We start from the raw sequence: 16,707 nt of genomic DNA on the forward strand, positions 1-16,707 counted from the left end.
TGTTGTCTGGGCGGTAAGATTAGTTAGCAGTTAGGGACCCCCTGTTCTAGTTGCAGTTCTGACGCATGCATTTGAGATAAAGAATCTTTAAAATGAAAACTGATATACTTTGCCCGTGGAATCCAGGAGTACATCAAGAGAGCTCCATGTATGATGAATGTGGAAAGGCAATGTATAATACATCACTGTTTTATTCTCAAAGAGGCCCATGGCAAATTTTTGTGAGAATGCATAACACAGTATATGAGGGTGGGGAGGGAAAAAATGCACTGAGAATTTGCAGAAGTTTTCTCTTCTTCCAAGTTTCTTGGATTTACAAGAAAGAACTGGCTAAGAAAAAAACTCATTGTAATTCTGTTTCATATAAATTATCCGAGTTATGCAACTTTCATTTTAGCACACAGAGGTGGGAGGGCTACCCAAAGACAAGTCCCCTTGATTCCCTACTTTAGTCAAGGTCCCAAAGAGGCCTCCGTTCCAATTAATTACTGGTGACCAGGTAGGGTATTCACAAAACCCTTGCAGGAGCTTTACATTATTTTTAAAACATATCTAAATGAATAAAGGCATTTGATTTTCTCATTTTGTTCATAATGGTTACTTCCAAATACAATTCTATTCTGCTTTCTGTAACTATTTACCTAACTTTCTGTACTCTTTGTCACTAAGAAAACTTTGTATCAATGATATCTTTTCATCAACCTTTTCACTGTCTAGGGTAGCAAGCATATACCTCCGCTTTAGATTTTCCTTCCTTCTCTGGTCCCTAGAGGATATCCTGGCACATTTTTGTTTAAAAAATAGTGTATACATATATGTATATATACAATATAAAATTATGTATGTGTGCATGTATGTGTATGTGTATAGTGTACATACTCAGACACACATACACTTCAAATGAGAGAATGATCTCCACACAAAAGGGCTTCAGTAAGGATCATACAACATGAGTGTTAAAACACAACCTAAGTTATCTAATCCTAAAGTGGAAAATTTTAAATGAGAACAGAAAGTTTCTTCCTAATCATAATAACAAGACAACGAGCCTTGAGGGAGAAATCTCAACATGACTCCAGTACATTATTCTTCAAGACAAGAAGCTGCTGGAGTGGTTTAGGTTGCCAGAGGAAATAGAGTTTGAGATTTCAGACAGTGCCAGTAAACACTACTTAAAACCACTGTCTTACCTTTAATTAGGGGATAACCAAACACATATATCCACAGATGGAAAATCTGTGTAGTGATGGGAGTTCCCTAGACCCAAATTTCAAATAGCAAGAGGACTGCTAGTTCATGGCTGCTTTGCTCTTCCTAAGGAGACTAACATCATGGTTCTCTAGAAAACTGTCTTCTTATTTGGATTTTGTATTCTGAGCACCAAAACGCCGAGTCTGGTTCATGGGAAGAGCTTAGTAAATGTTTGTAAAATAAACATATGCTGCTGGGACAAAACAGGAACGACTATTGTGGTCAGAGAATACTGTAGATAGAGTAGTCTTCAATTAACCATGGTGTTATTAAAGTGCCAGTTAGTTCCTCTGAAACACGAAAAAGAAAAAGAAAGTAAATTCAACTGGGCCTACCGTAGTGACAGCCGCGATGTGCTCCAGCGCCATGTCGTGCAGACGCTCATCTCTGCTCTCCAGAAGAAGTTTCAGAGATGGAAGCAGGAGGGACTGGTTAAGCAGCAGCAGACACAGCTCCTTCACACCCTGAAACCACAGGGCAGGGGTGAGCGAGAACTCCAGGTCTCACCGGTACGATCTGGCTAGATCATTCCACCCTTTTCTACGGTAGCGCACGTGCGTGCGTGCGTGCGTGCATATGTGCGTGTGTGCGTGCGTGCATGTGTAACGCCACACGAGACCACACTGATATACTGAATATGGGGGTTGGAACCCACTTCACTTGGTTCACAGTAAATTGTGTACAGATTTCCAAGTTGTCAGATATTCACTTACAACACTTTTTTAATGGCTTTGTAATACTCATTGTACAGATTTAGTGGTATAATTTATTTTCTTGAACTCTCACAGCCCTAGTTTCCTCATAAGTAAAATGTATGTATTTATAGCTCCTTTGTGGTTTTTGTTTTTGTGTGTGTGTGTGAGAGTTTGTATTGATGAATTCAGCATACAATGTTCAGCATATAGTAGAGGGTTAATAATAATACAAAGTATTATCAATTGTTAATATTGTTAACGACCTCTAGCCGTCATCCACTGAAACAAAGGAAATCAGCCAATAAAATATTTTAAAATGTGTCTATCATTCTAATGTCAAAATGAACTGACTCTTTAATATACTTAAGACAGTCTATCTTCACGAAAACTGTGTTGCAGAAAAATGAAAATGTGTTTGGATCGCCACAGATGTGTCTGAATTTTATTCTCAGCCCTTTATTTTACTAACTGAACCTGTCATCACAGAGCAGGCTTTCATATAGGGCAACAAATGATAATCCTTTACAACGAAAGCATAAGAGAATAAGAGTAAGATTTGCAAGCTGTTTTGCCCTGCTGAGCTGTGTTGCCATTTGGGTCCTGACTTTAGCTGTAACATAAGAAGAGAACACTTTGGTCCAAAAACCAGACAATGAATGACTCTATTACAATAAAGCAAGGGTTGCTCTAAAGAACTGACAATCACTGGCCTCCATGGGACTGATTTTTCTCCTGTGCCATTCAGACAGCAGATAAGAAAAGAAAAACTCAAATTTACTATATTTTCAAAATTGCTTTATGTTATTATAGAGCATCAATAAAATAAGAGACACAAATAAGCTCCTACTTAAAGCTCCAGATAAAGTTCTCTTTGGAATTCTGCTCATTACAGTTTTAGCTTTCACCTAGCACATCTCTTCTTGAAATCAGCAAGGCCCTCACATTGCAGAGTAGAAGGTTGAGCTAAACGAACCTGTGTGACAATGATCAGAAGCAGCAGGGTAGCAGTTTGTAAAATACATTCTTCAAACATTGAGAATTCTAATTCAAAGAAGTACTAAGTGTGCCTTCAAGAACACATGACACAGCGCAGTCTCTGTGCCAAAGAGAAATGCAGACTTATCACCTGTGATGCCAAAACCTGCAGAAGATATTTCGGAACATGAAACAAGCTCCTGAGGATGACAGTCTGGCCTGGCTGGCCACGTCCTGTGCTCTCCTCCTCCTCTCAGGTCACAGCACACTCCCCACCTGTGTATCCCACACAGAGTGCTGTGTGGGGCCCCTTCTGACACAACCCACACATTCTGTATCTGCACTGCCCAATACCATAGTCACAAGGCACAAGCTACGTTTGAGGTGGGTTGGTGTAATCAAGGAACTGCATTTTTAATTTTACTTAAAGGTTTTAATTTTAGTAAGCCACATGGGGCCAGTGGCTACCATATTAGGCAGTGTGGCTGCTGGGTGCTGGACTCTCTCACATCTCCAGGTGTTTGCACATAGTGTAACCTCTGCTCTTTCTCTGTCTGATTAATCCCCTACTTGCTCTTTAAGTCTCAGTTTTTAAATGCACAGAAAAACTGTACTTCCTTTGCAAAAGCACCTTTGAATGTCGCAGGTTAGCACTCTATGTTCTAACCGTACTGTATAAATATATCCTTCCTTATCTTTTATCTTATATTATGGTAGTCATTCATTGGTCTGCCTGCCTTGCTTGTGGGCAAGAATATTGTTCCTTCTTTGTATTCTCAACTTGCTTGGTACATGCCATTCCTAAAACTCCTTGTATATAACTCCCCCTCTGAATACACACTTGCTTACTCAATAAGTTATCAGTGACGAGTAAATAAGTATTTCTCAGTGATTTATGATACTTAGACTAAGTATAACACTTGGCTGACCTTGGCTTTCGTGACAAATTGTATGGAATAACCTGTGTGCCCCTCTGAACAAGCATAACGGATAGATGGCACACAGTGAGGCAAGGACATCCAAGAATGGAGGAATCCACTTTAGGTGAGCTACTGACTACTTTTCATATCTTAGCACCCAGTTATTGGCCAGGTACTTACTCTGTCTTTAAGTGCTAAATCCTCTACTATGTTTGTTCGCTATTTTCCCCCCGTGTTGCAAGAGGAAGTTTATTAAGAGATTTACAAAGGGATTTAGGGAACTGCAAGAAAGGACAAAGCAGCAGAGAAACCCACAAAACACCTCATTTGACATGCCTTTGCAGTTCAAAGCTGCCAGACCACCAGGACACAGAAGAAGAGAGGCCTTGGATGGAGAGGATTAGGCGGGCCCAGGCTTAGCGCCAGACCACAAACCCAGGTGTTTGTTCTCCCTGTGGACTAGGATTTATGAAGATATACTGGGGTACTGTTCCCGTGGCCTGACAGTCATGAGAGAAGCAGGACCAGTTCACCAACACACCTTCTGTCCTTACATAACTCTCCTACTGTCCCTGGAGCATCTAGCATCAAAAGGTGTTGCAGGGCCTATAGCAGGAACTAGGGGTACAAGGTGTGCAGGGATTGGGGACGCAGAGACCGAGGGGCTTACTACATGCCCTGGGCATTGCATGGGGGCTGCAAGGCAGCTTGCAGTCCTTGCCCTCCAGCAGGCCTAGAACAGGCTGAGCTCCCATTGCTGCTGTCTGGATGTCCAGAGCCCCTGGCACTGCTGGTCCTGCGGCCCCAAATTGATCACAATCTTGGCCAGCTGGGCCTCCACACTGGCCACCATGCACTGCACCTGGACCAACTGGGCACTGCAGCAGCTTTGGCTTTGGGTCCTCCAGAGCCTCTGAGGTTGTGCAGGGCCTGCTGCCCGACCTCCAGGTCTCTCACCACACCTCTTGTCTAAGATCTCTACCTCGCAAGGCAGCTGCTCTGAGCTGAACATCATGGATTTGCTACATACTTTGTTTTAATGTCCATCATCTCATTTAATTTCTCCTCAAATCCTTTGAGAAGGGTGTGATCTAAGCCCTACTAATCACATGGGGAAAGCAGAGGTAAAAAGGTTAAATAACTTGAGTGTTATTGCATAACTTGTCTGATTCTAACAATCAAGCTCTTGACATTATCAAAAGTGGCTCAACCCTGATAGAGAACAACCACATTGAGATTTAGAAGCTGGAAATTATTAAGGCTCACTCATAAGCCAGGTGACTTAATTCCACACAACAGACCCAGAGCATCGGTGACTAATTCAAGCTGCGCCTCAGCGAAATCATGGAGCTTCAGGGTCAGTCACAAATAGCTGAACCTTGGAATTTTAAATCTATAAATGCCAATAAACTGCTTTATGCCAGTTTCTTATTCTACCTACCCCAACTCTTGAGAATGCTTCCTATACTGCCACAGATACAAGCTGAGAAGGATACGTAACTTTTGAGATTGTGGGACACGGGACCTGTGATAAAGTCACTCATCCTGTTGATGATACTTTCTATCAGGAAAACCATCATGGCTGTAAGTAAGCACGTCCCAGGAGCAACAGCAGGCAGTCACAAAGGCATTCTAGGAAGTCATGATTTTTTTTTAAAGTCTGTAAGTATGGGAGCTTAGTGAAAAACAGGAAATGGAGATGAAAAAAGGTGAGTTCTCTTAAGTACCCTGACATGAACAATTAGGCACACGCGTTTCCTAAATCATGGAGTAGGGCAACCAAAGGGTACTGAATTTAGGAAAAAAAACATAAGAGATCATTTTACCACCACAGTGCCACAAAACATTGTAGACCTCTGAATGAAACCCTTCAACTTCCAAATGTAGTAAAACAAACTTAACAGGATTCTGCCACTTTTAATAGTAATGTTTCTTCTGCTGTAACACTTTTAATTCACATTTGAGCACATTTAGCCATCAGTAAAAACAGTACATACCATTTGCAAATTGCCTCTAATCACAGCATCCTCAGGAAAAAAATCATCAATAAATGTGCCCCATTGAGAGACAGAAACTGAGGTGGTTTAAGGAAAATGAAAGTCACTGTGACAACAGAACTCCTTAAATGATTATCTTTTGTTTCATCAAACTAAACAGAGACATGATAATGACCTGCTTTGCAACGGGGTTTGACCCAGTACCTCGTCTCTCATCCTAAGAGAATTACAGATTTATGAAAGGGAGTGAATTACGTGCTATGATGCTATGGATGAGCCAATACACAGATAACCTCAGCTCATTCTCCTTACAGAATAGACAGAACTCGTGTTCTCCCATCCAGTTTAACCTCTTCTTTCACAGACCAGAAAACAAAGATCCAGAGAGTTTGGTGATTTTCTCCTGTTCACAGGGATGTGGCCCAGTCTGGAAGAGGAACAGTGCAGCTTCGAGCATTACTAGAGTTCTTTCTGTTCTATGTATGATGTTCCCTGCCCTTAAGGGGCTCCCAGTCCTAATGAAGTGGAGAGGCAGGAAATCCCTTTCCATGGTGTGGTATGAAGAGCGCTCTAATAGATGTGTGCTTTAGGTGCTGTGTTATCTTTTCTGATCTCTTAAAAACACTTAGCAACACCAACCAGACAATTCTGAGATCAAATGAGACCACTACATATAAACTGAATGTATTACGCTATTCGTCAAAGTACCAACCCCTGGCTGTAGAAGCTTATCAGGGAGCTGAATCATCACAGCTAAACCAGAACTCTTCACTTAACCACCAAGTCATTTTCTGATAGGAAACAGAAAGCACAGCTTCTTACACATTCATCAATAAAAAGATCGCGCTTTTCTTCTATGTATGTAAAATTTAAATGGAATGTTGATGAGAATACTACTGCTGTAGACAGATATGTCTATTACCTATTCCCAGGCGGCTAAAAGGTAATACACAGCAAGTGGTCCCTGTAGGCCGTTTTGGCACCAGGGACTGGTTTTGTGGAAGAAAATTTTTCCACAGACTTGGGGTGGGGACAGTTTTGGTATGATTCAAGCACATGACATTTATTGCGCACTTTATTTCTATTATTATTACATTGTAACACATAACAAAATAATTATACAACTCACCACAATATAGAATCAGTGGGAACCCTGAGATTGTTTTCTTGCAATTAGATGGTCCCATGAAGGGGTGATGGGAGACAGTGACAAATCATCAGGCATTAGATTCTCATAAGGAGCGCACAACCTAAATCCCTCACATGTACAGTTCACAATAAAGTTTGTGCTCCTATGAGAATCTAATGTCACCACTGATATGACAGTAAGTGGAGCTTAAATGGTAATGCAAGTGATGGGAGCAGCTGTAAATACAGATGAAGCTTCGCTCATCACCAGCCACTCACCTTCTGCCGTACAGTCTGGTACCTAACAGGCCATGGACTGATATCAGTCCTCGGCCTGGGGTTTGGGGACCTCCCGATATATGTAACTGCTACTGAGCCTTGATTAGCCAGCTGGTGAGATGATGTCAGGGTCAGGGATGCTGTGGGCATGTCATCGCTAATTTACATTCCTCACCTTGCAAAAGTTATAGTAAAACCAAACTAACAAGGATGTTTTAAAGACCAAATAAACTTCTTTAGACAACGACAGAGATCCTAACAACCTTATGTCTTAATAAACACTGATCATCTAGATGCTAAATTCTATAGGCCATTCTTGAAGGAAGTATTGAAAAGGGAAAACTGACAAGAACACTTATAGAAGTGCGTAAGAGACATTCAATGTTCATATTTATCCCAAATGTCGTAGGAATGGCTCCTCTGGAAGGATTTTTTTCAAGCTTTCAAGCACAGAGTTGATTTGAAGATCAGATCCACCATTCACTGCCTGAGGAAGCAGGAGCAAGACCCTGACCTCAAACCCTCCAATCCATCAGCTGTCAAATGGAGATGAATGAATCTCCTTACAGGAGCTGGTGAAGGTTAAAGGAGGCACTACAAATGAAAGCCCAAGAGTGCTAGCAAATGTTAGTTATCACCATTACCATCCACGTTAGGTAGTAATAGGAGACCTTAAACAATGCTTTCCCAACCTAGATTCGACAGAACTGACAGTAAAACACTGCTGGTCTTTGGTCCTCATCTAACAATGCTTTATCTTAGCTTATATTCAAGCAAAGGTGAATCTCAAGTTAATTACATGTTGCTTACCTTCGTGGGGATAATGGAGTGCACTGAGTCCCCATATTAGGCAGTGGGCTGAATCCTGCCCTGGGTGACATAGACATGATACAGCCATGGTTTCCCCTCTCCAGGTGCCCACAATGTAGCAGAGCAGATCATGGGTTCAACAGTAGCTGATACAAGCAGACCTTAGTCCATAGCCCAAATCACCCTCTACTAGAGTAAGGGGAGGTAATTTTCAGTGTTGTTACTTTGTTTTGTACAATAATTGTGTCATTCTGGTAGTTGGAAGGCTTTTTTAAATGGATAAAATATTTTAAAATTCAATAAAAAAAAATCCACCCTCATTCAGAAAACAATTCATTAAATGTGCATTCATGAGAATATTTTCCTTGAGTGATTACAATAAGGATTCAAAGGATCATATTTACAAATTTATTTTCAAGTTTATCTCCTACGTAGTAGGAATGCAAAATCAATTTAATGCCATTATCCAAATGCTTAAATTTAAGACATATAAATTATTCAAACAATGTACTGCTGAGGTGGGATCCAAAGCAGGGAGCTGAAATTAATTATGTGTTTACTTTAGAATGGTCTCCCTCTTTCTCTCCATACACACACACATGTGTGGGGGTATATATATATATATGTATATGTGTCTGTGTGTATATATACATATGATAAATATCCCTGTGACAGTCAAACGACGGGATCATACAGAGAACAAAGGTCAAAAAGGAGGTGCCTGAGTTTTGACCATGCTTTGCAAAGAATAAATATTGTGATTATGCAATCTCATTATAATGATGTCAAAAAGGATGTCAAATTCAGAGAGGCTGGTTACGTGCTGAGAAGCGTGCTAAAGTTTACTACTACTTTACCAACCGGCCTGGTTCAGACACATAATGCATGAGCTACCATGGCCACTTGGAACATAAACTTGAGTTTGACAAAAAAGAACATCTAGAGGAAACTGAAAACTGGGTTATACTCTGGGACTTGCACAGTAAACACTGCTCCCGAGCTCCCACAAAAAGAAAGCAGCCTCAAAGCATTGCTTTTCTTCATCTGATCCATTAGAAATTATGGCCTTTACCAGTAATTACTTAAGCTAAATGTTCCCCAAGTCCAGTCACCGGGATTGCTTATAATAAAGAGTTCTGATAAGGAGAGGGCTGCTCCTCAGGAAAGCACTCAAAATACCCACTCACCTCTGCAGGCAGCATCTGCTTGGTGTTATACAAAGAGCGACACATTTTCAAAACTTCATTCCCCAATCCTTCCTTGTTCTCCATTGTACATCTGGTTAGCATCACGGTAGCTAGTCTCACCCATGGATTATCGGTTATGCTGGTGTTTATGGAAAAAAATACAAGGCATTGGAAATGACTAAAGCAATCATAATTGTGATAAACTTTAAAACAGAAGTGACATGCTTATGGTAAATTACAATCAAAATCTAGGTGACTGACGCTTCAAGTCAACTTTGCAGAAAAGGTAACACCTTAAAGAGAAAAAGCAGCTCCCCGTGGTATCAGCAAGCAGGCCAGTAGCACAGAGGTAGTGAGTGGCACTGAAAGAGCACAGGCTTCGGAGCCAGACAGACTCGGGCTCAAACTGTGGCTACTTGGGTCCTCAGCGAAGTTACTCAATACTTTTGCCGAGTTGTATGGTTCTGGGGAAGTCACCCTTGTGGGCCTCAGTTTTTTCGCTGTGCAAAGCTATGTAATGTCTTTTTTTCTTCTTTGAATAGTTGCTTCAATGAATGATGTGTGTAACTGTGAAAATCAGTGTTAATAGCAAGCACACATTACTATTTACTACATAAATACTGCCTCTTGTTGATATTATTATTATTGTTATTGTAACGGGGTCAGGGCAGGACTAAGTTACAGAGTCCTACATAGCCGAGGTCAGCTGGGGAGCATCGCTTGAGGAAGCCACAGACAAGCAGTATCATACTTTGGGCTTCACATTGTTTCCTTGTATTAGAAACAAAAGCACACAAAAGTTTGCTTTTCTTTCCCTCGTCTGACTGCCACTACCCTGTGTTTCATAGAAACATCACAATTTACATTTCTATTGACAAATTAGTGGTAGATTCATTTCATGGCCCCAGGAGCAGGGTACTGATTTTACTTACATTAAGAAAACATTACTATTTATTAAGAGTCTCTTGGTTCATTAGCACAGCACTACATTCTAGGCATTGAACAACCAGGGATGGTCTTGCCCTTGAAGGAATTTTATTCTGGGCCCTGAGAAGAATTTCAAGTGCAACAGTAACAAGGGATCAAGCCCTTGGCAAAGCCTTTGTGTCTCAGCTCAAAATGACAACCTGTGAGGACAAAGAACACTGCTTATTTCGAGGTACCCACAGTTCTGTGAGAGCGCCTGATGTGCTGAGGAGTCTTCCTACACTCAAGGACTTCCCCCTCTTTTCTCCTTTTGCAAAGTCTGACTTCAGCTCTCCTGGGTTTTTCTCTACAGTTTTTCTCACTGTAGGAGAAATGCTGGTTCACCAGCATGGTGAACTATGGGGCAACGAGGCTTGGATAACAAATTATCGAGATATGTTTTTCACCAGCCAGCTGTGATATGCTGGATGAAAACAATGAATCTTCCTTAAGAACATACCTAGTATATTTTCCATGCATACCTTTTTGTGTTGATGGGCAACATGCCATCACTGTCACACTATCCCCCCCCTCCTCCACCCCTACCCCATTTTTGGTGATTTATTTATTCAATTGGATTGTCTAAAAGAAAAAAACAATTCAAAAGTACTTCTAAGAACCTGTTTGTAAAGTATCCCATCATACATTCTCCAGAATATTTGACTTACTCTCTGCTTATCTCTTAGGTAGAGGAGACATGAATGACAGGAGGGGCGGGGGGTGAGCGGACTGGGAAATGATTTGTTCTGATTCTAAAGATTTAATAAAGAGTTTTATAAAACTCAGGTTAGCAATTTACAAATTCCATTTCATATGTGGCTACAAAATAAATGAAGACTTATGGTCTACAAATGCAGTAAATGTTTTAAATGCCATAAATATCTTAAGTAAAGCTGACTTGGGTTATTGCGAATAAGTGAATGATTTTAAATGGTCAGTGTTCTAAAAGTAAGAGAAATGGGAAACTAATGTTAATCTACTAGAGGTGTCATATTTTGAACTGGGAAACAAGGATATGAAGAAATCTACAATTCAACTCTACTAATTAATTTCCTTACAAACGTATGGCATTAGTGGCAATCTGATCAGTGGGCATCACCCAGGAATTTGTTCAGAAGCAGATTTCCAGGTCCCAGTATGGAGAGCTGGACTCCACAAGTTAAGCAAAGGACCGAAGACCCTGCTTTGAACAAGCACCCTGAGCTGTGGAGGCACCCACACCATGATCGCTGGTAGCAACCACAAGTGCACTGTGAACTAAAGGTGTTTATGATGTGAGAGCCTGCACTATGGATTTCAAATAGTGAAGGGAAGAACCTGTTCTTAAACACAAGTCAGCATGCCATCGCTGCCAGAGAGGTAGAGATCTAAGAAACATTTCTTTTCTTTCTGAAAACACTTGGTTAAAAAAATACCACAAAGGCCGGGCATGGTGGCACACGCCTGTAATCCCAGCACTTTGGGAGGCCGAGGAGGGCAGATCACCTGAGCTCAGGAGTTCAAGACAAGTCTGGCCAACATGGTGAAACCCCGTCTCTACTAAAAATAAGCCAGGTGTAGTGGCGGGCACCTGTAATCCCAGCTACTCAGGAGGCTGAGACAGGAGAATAGCTTGAACCTGGGAGGCGGAGGGTGTGGTGAGCTGAGATCGCGCCACTGCACTCCAGCCTGGGCAACAAGAGCAAAACTAAGTCTCAAAAAAAAAAAAAAGAACTCACAAAACCAAAGCACCACTCTCCTTGGTTTGCTTCGGAAATTCCTAACAGTCTCATGGAAACTTTTCCAGATATTTGTTAGCAATCCTAACTGCTCACAGGATATAGGACTTTATTTTCAGAAAAGCATCCTTCTTTAACCTCAAATGTTCACTGGCCTGGGGCGGAGTATGTCAGCTGAGCATGGGGAGAGCAAGATCAGTCTGGGCCAAACAGGCACTTGCAGCAAGGACACTGGTGCTCATATCATTTGCCAATGAGAAGCCATAGCTCATGAGAGCCAGCCCATGTGCTCGGAGGAAATCTGGCCACTTCCTCCCGAGGAACGGGGTATGTTATGTGGCTGATAGCACAAGGACTGGATAAGTACCCCATGCAGCTATGGGTAGCAGCTGCAAGCTCAGCGTGACAGAGGAAACAACACAGGCTGTGAAGGTGGCCGGCAGTTGGTTAGAATTCTGTCTCCTCCACTTATTAGCTGCGTGAATCCTGAAGTTGTTATAACTTCTGAGCCTCAATTCCTTCACAAATAAAATCAGATAACATCACCTTCCCTTGTAGGTATGTTGTGTAAATGACTGATAATATGTGTAAATTACACATGACATTGTGTTCTCAATAAGTAGGAATTATTCATTTATTCCATTTGGATTCTCCAGTTGGCACTGTACACTGTGTTAAGACAGTCAAGAAATTTCCTCATGAAAATATTGAAACTACATTGTTTGCATTGACATCATACATCAGATATTATCAAGCATTGTCTGATACTTTTGAATAAAATATTAGAGTTCAGAGGCAAAGAAATATCTACAATATTTCAAAAACTATTTAAAATTCCTCTAAAGGCAAACACTGATGACACACACACATATAATTATACTTTCATTGGCTCTTTTGAAGGTGCTACGTTTTTAGGGCTAAAGGCCAAATAAAAGAACTCTAATTAGGCTAACTTTATTTTAATACTTACACATATTCACTTTTCATAGGGGGCCAAGCTTGTAAAAGTAAAACCAAGTGCTGAAATTCAACCTCATGGTGGCTAGATTCCAGGAGCTCCACGAATAGACAGTAGCGGTTCTCTTCATTCTCGATGTCAGCTATGTCTACCTGGAAGAAGAAACACATACTTAAAGCTGGTGGCAAAGGCTACTGAATTGGTTTATAGAAGAATTCTACTTTGATTACGTTGATTAAACTTTTTTGAAAAGTTTTTACAATGTGTTAAGATTCAACAACATCAGAAAAACAACCACCTCAAAAGCTTTATGTCTTACTCAATTTCAGATAATTATGTTAAAAATTGTTTAGAGCTACAATCAGAGGAAGGTTCTAATTAGCTTTAACAAAATAAATTCAAACAAGTAGACGTCCATAGAACTAGCTTGTTGGCATTTAACATATTTTAAGAGACTGAATTGTTTTATTTGAAATTATAATGTTTCACCATCCTCAACATTAGGTGAATTTTTTACAGTTTACATTATCCCAAATGAAATTCTAATTTTCATTAGAAAATTGCTAAACTTTTATGTTGTCTAGAAAATTTCTCTAATTTGAAATGAAAGATTTTACTAAAGTATATCTGTTATAAGACTACTTTTTTTTTTTTTTTTTTTTTTTGAGACGGAGTTTCGCCCTTGTTACCCAGGCTGGAGTGCAATGGCGCGATCTTGGCTAACCGCAACCTCCGCCTCCTGGGTTCAGGCAATTCTTCTGCCTCAGCCTCCTGAGTAGCTGGGATTACAGACGTGCGCCACCATGCCCAGCTAATTTTTTGTATTTTTAGTAGAGATGGGGTTTTACCATGTTGACTAGGATAGTCTCCATCTCTTGACCTCATGATCCACCTGCCTCGGCCTCCCAAAGTGCTGGGATTACAAGCGTGAGCCACAGCGCCCGGCCCAGGACCTCTTTTGCTATAAATCAAAATAGAATAAAATATCCTTTATTTATACCTCCATTCTAATGCAAAAGTAGTCTCTGCCAAATACAAAACACCCATTTTTTCTTTCATTGAATAACTAAATGGTTTTTCTTTTACGTTGAGGCAGTCCTAAAACAAATCACATCTCCAATGTCTCTGTGGATGAAAATGTATGCTATTTTAGGTCAAAAAACAGTTTTAAGCATAAAAATAAGGCAAACTCTAGCTCTCTCATTTTCTAGCCTCAGCACAGATACTTTCTATTTAGGTACACAGACAGTCATGATGATGAGTTCATAATGATTTGAGTACACAGACATTTAGATGTTGAAACCCTGAAAGGATAATGAGAATGAATGGTTACCTGTATATATGCTAAACTGTCTGCACTAATGCATGTTTCCAAAACATTTACTTTAATGGTCATTCTGGCTCTGATTCCAAGAAGCCATCTGAAAAGTCACACCATGAATTCCGTATTTTACAAAAGCTGGTATGTGCTATGAAATTATTGCTAATTGCTATGAGAAGCCTTGCTCTTACAGTGACCCACCAGATCCTTCAAAACCTGCCTTAAAAGCCCATGTCATTCTTCTATGAAATAATACCCCACAACCATTTTGTGCTTTTTTGAAATAATTTCATAATACACTCAGTTTACCCTTACAGCAGTTTCGTGTGGAGCACAGCACAGGTATTAACAACCTCGCTTTACAGATGAGGAAACAGGCCAGCTACCCCAGTGGCATGGCTAGCAAGTGACAGAGCCAACATATAGCTATAATCAGATCAGGATGTTCTGAAACTAGAGGATTCAATAAGCTAGATAAGCTTTTAATATTAAGGTTGGATCTTGAGTTGGGAGTTTGGCAATATTGCCTTGCCTATTTATAAAGAAATTTAAAACACAAAAAGAAAAACTCAAGACATCCATCCATCTGTAACTCTCTGACCTCACCACCTTCACCTTGTCTCTAGCCTCAGGGTCTCTTTGAGGTTCCTTTCATACGTAAAATCATGCACACTCCCATCTCAGGAACTCTGATCTGTTTCCTCTGCCAGATACACTCTTCCTCCAGATATCCGAGTGACTCACTCCCTCCTCACTTTCAAGTTTCTCAAATGTCACCGATCAGTCAAGGCCCTGTTTAACTGCCTTACCTACAGGAGCACTGCTCCACGCCCGTCCATCTCCTTCAACCTGTTTCATTTTCCATCTTAGCACTTACAACTATGTGACATGCTATATATTTACTTACTGTCTTTCTTCTTCCATAAGAAATTGATTGCCTTTCTTCTTCCATAAGAAATGTTAGCTCCTTGATAGAAAAGGCTATTTTTTTTTAATTCATTGGTCTATCTCCACTCTTTAAAATATTACCTGCTATTGAGTATATGCCTTAAAAGCCCATGCCATTCTTCTATGGAATAATAGCCCACAACCATTTTGTGTTTTTTTTTTTAAATAATTTCATAATACAGTAAGTACTTATTGAGTGAATAAACTAACGAATGGACAGACATATGAATGAATGAGTGAATGAATGATAATTTATCACTTATAAAATAATTTCATATAAATGATATTAAATACAAATGGAGTTGCCATAAATTTGTGGCTGGTTTCATTATTAGAGATTAATGTAAGATTTAAGAAGAAAATGATATCAAGAGAGAAATTACTATTAAATGAAAAAACAGGACAAAAGACGGCAGGTTTGCTAACATTACATCTACATAAATGATACTTTGTGACTGTTAAGTGATTTCACTAAAGTCCCTCTGTTTGGGCATCTGAAAAATGGGTTCCAAAAATGTTGATGTCTCAGAAGTTTTGCTGGCGTTTTCTTCTTGCAGCATAATCTCAGTGTCTACACGAGGGTTTATCTGCAGTAAAGGTTTGTGCTTAAGACGTATTTAAAATCCATTGTATGAAATGTTTCCGACGTTCCTAGCAGTGTCAATATTCCAACTACCATAAATAAATGCAGTAAATGAATAACAAGTAGTTTCTCCTTTTTATGAAATATACACTTTATATGGGTTATTTTCTGTATGTGATCACTGTATGAAAAGGAAGAGATTAACAATAAAAGAATCATGCTTTCAATAGCATCTAAATTTACTCCTTTTCAGAAATTGTAATATACATTTTGAGGATATGAACTATATCATAAGGAAAGGAAAGAGAACAGAAACTATAAATGTTTATATTTGTTTTTATAATAGTGTGGAAATAGTTTCCGTGTATAAAATGCATTTGATAACAAATTCTTTATTGTACAGCACCTTTCCCAAATGTACAGTCTTTTTAAGAGTATGTCTTTGTCAGAAAATGTTTTCTTCTAATGTCCACTAATCATTTCAGCTTTTAGTAACTTATTTTTCAGAGCTTTGACTCCCATATTTAAACCATAAATATGAAAAATACAGCAACTTACATAATTATCCATTTTGTGCATGCATGCTTGCACACTCCATCATCTCAAAAAGGGTTTCAAGTCAAGTTATGCAGCTCTTAAGAAAGCAGTTTTAAATCTGCTACCACTCTAGCTGCAAGCTACCTTCTATGAGAGAAGAAATTTGGCCTAAAAATGGACTTCAGCACATATTTTTTAAAAAGATGATAAAGAATATACTTGGTTAAATAATTGTTACCTACCTTGAAATGTAACAAGTATTAATCTAAGATAGTGTCCACATATTAAAATATCTAAAAAAAGGAATGTCAATATTATCTACTTTATTACATTCTTTAAGGTTTTTGCAATAAATTCTGGTGAATTTTGAAGAAGAAAATGGGCCTAAAAATAGACTTGAGCATATATTTTTTAAAAACATAATAAATAATATA

The 16,707-nt window shown here is 39.6% G+C and overlaps 1 protein-coding gene across 2 annotated transcripts in view; it reads right to left on the reverse strand.

Annotated features, from left to right (window-relative positions):
• Nucleotides 1–16,707, reverse strand: part of NBAS (NBAS subunit of NRZ tethering complex) — a 372,519-nt gene that overhangs the window by 11,959 nt on the left and 343,853 nt on the right. The window contains exons 49-51 of one of the 2 annotated variants that reach the window (XM_064363868.1): nt 12,897–13,036; nt 9,243–9,381; nt 1,587–1,715 (exon numbers count right to left, since the gene is read on the reverse strand). In XM_064363868.1, coding sequence (XP_064219938.1) covers nt 1,587–1,715; nt 9,243–9,381; nt 12,897–13,036 — 408 coding nt within the window. The remainder of the gene's footprint in view (nt 1–1,586; nt 1,716–9,242; nt 9,382–12,896; nt 13,037–16,707) is intronic. The other variant, XM_064363867.1, reaches the window with a different exon arrangement.

Source organism: Aotus nancymaae, unplaced genomic scaffold (genome assembly GCF_030222135.1).
Source record: "Aotus nancymaae isolate 86718 unplaced genomic scaffold, 86718_ANA_hifiasm-v0.15.2.pri h1tg000057l, whole genome shotgun sequence".
NCBI lineage: Eukaryota > Metazoa > Chordata > Mammalia > Primates > Aotidae > Aotus > Aotus nancymaae.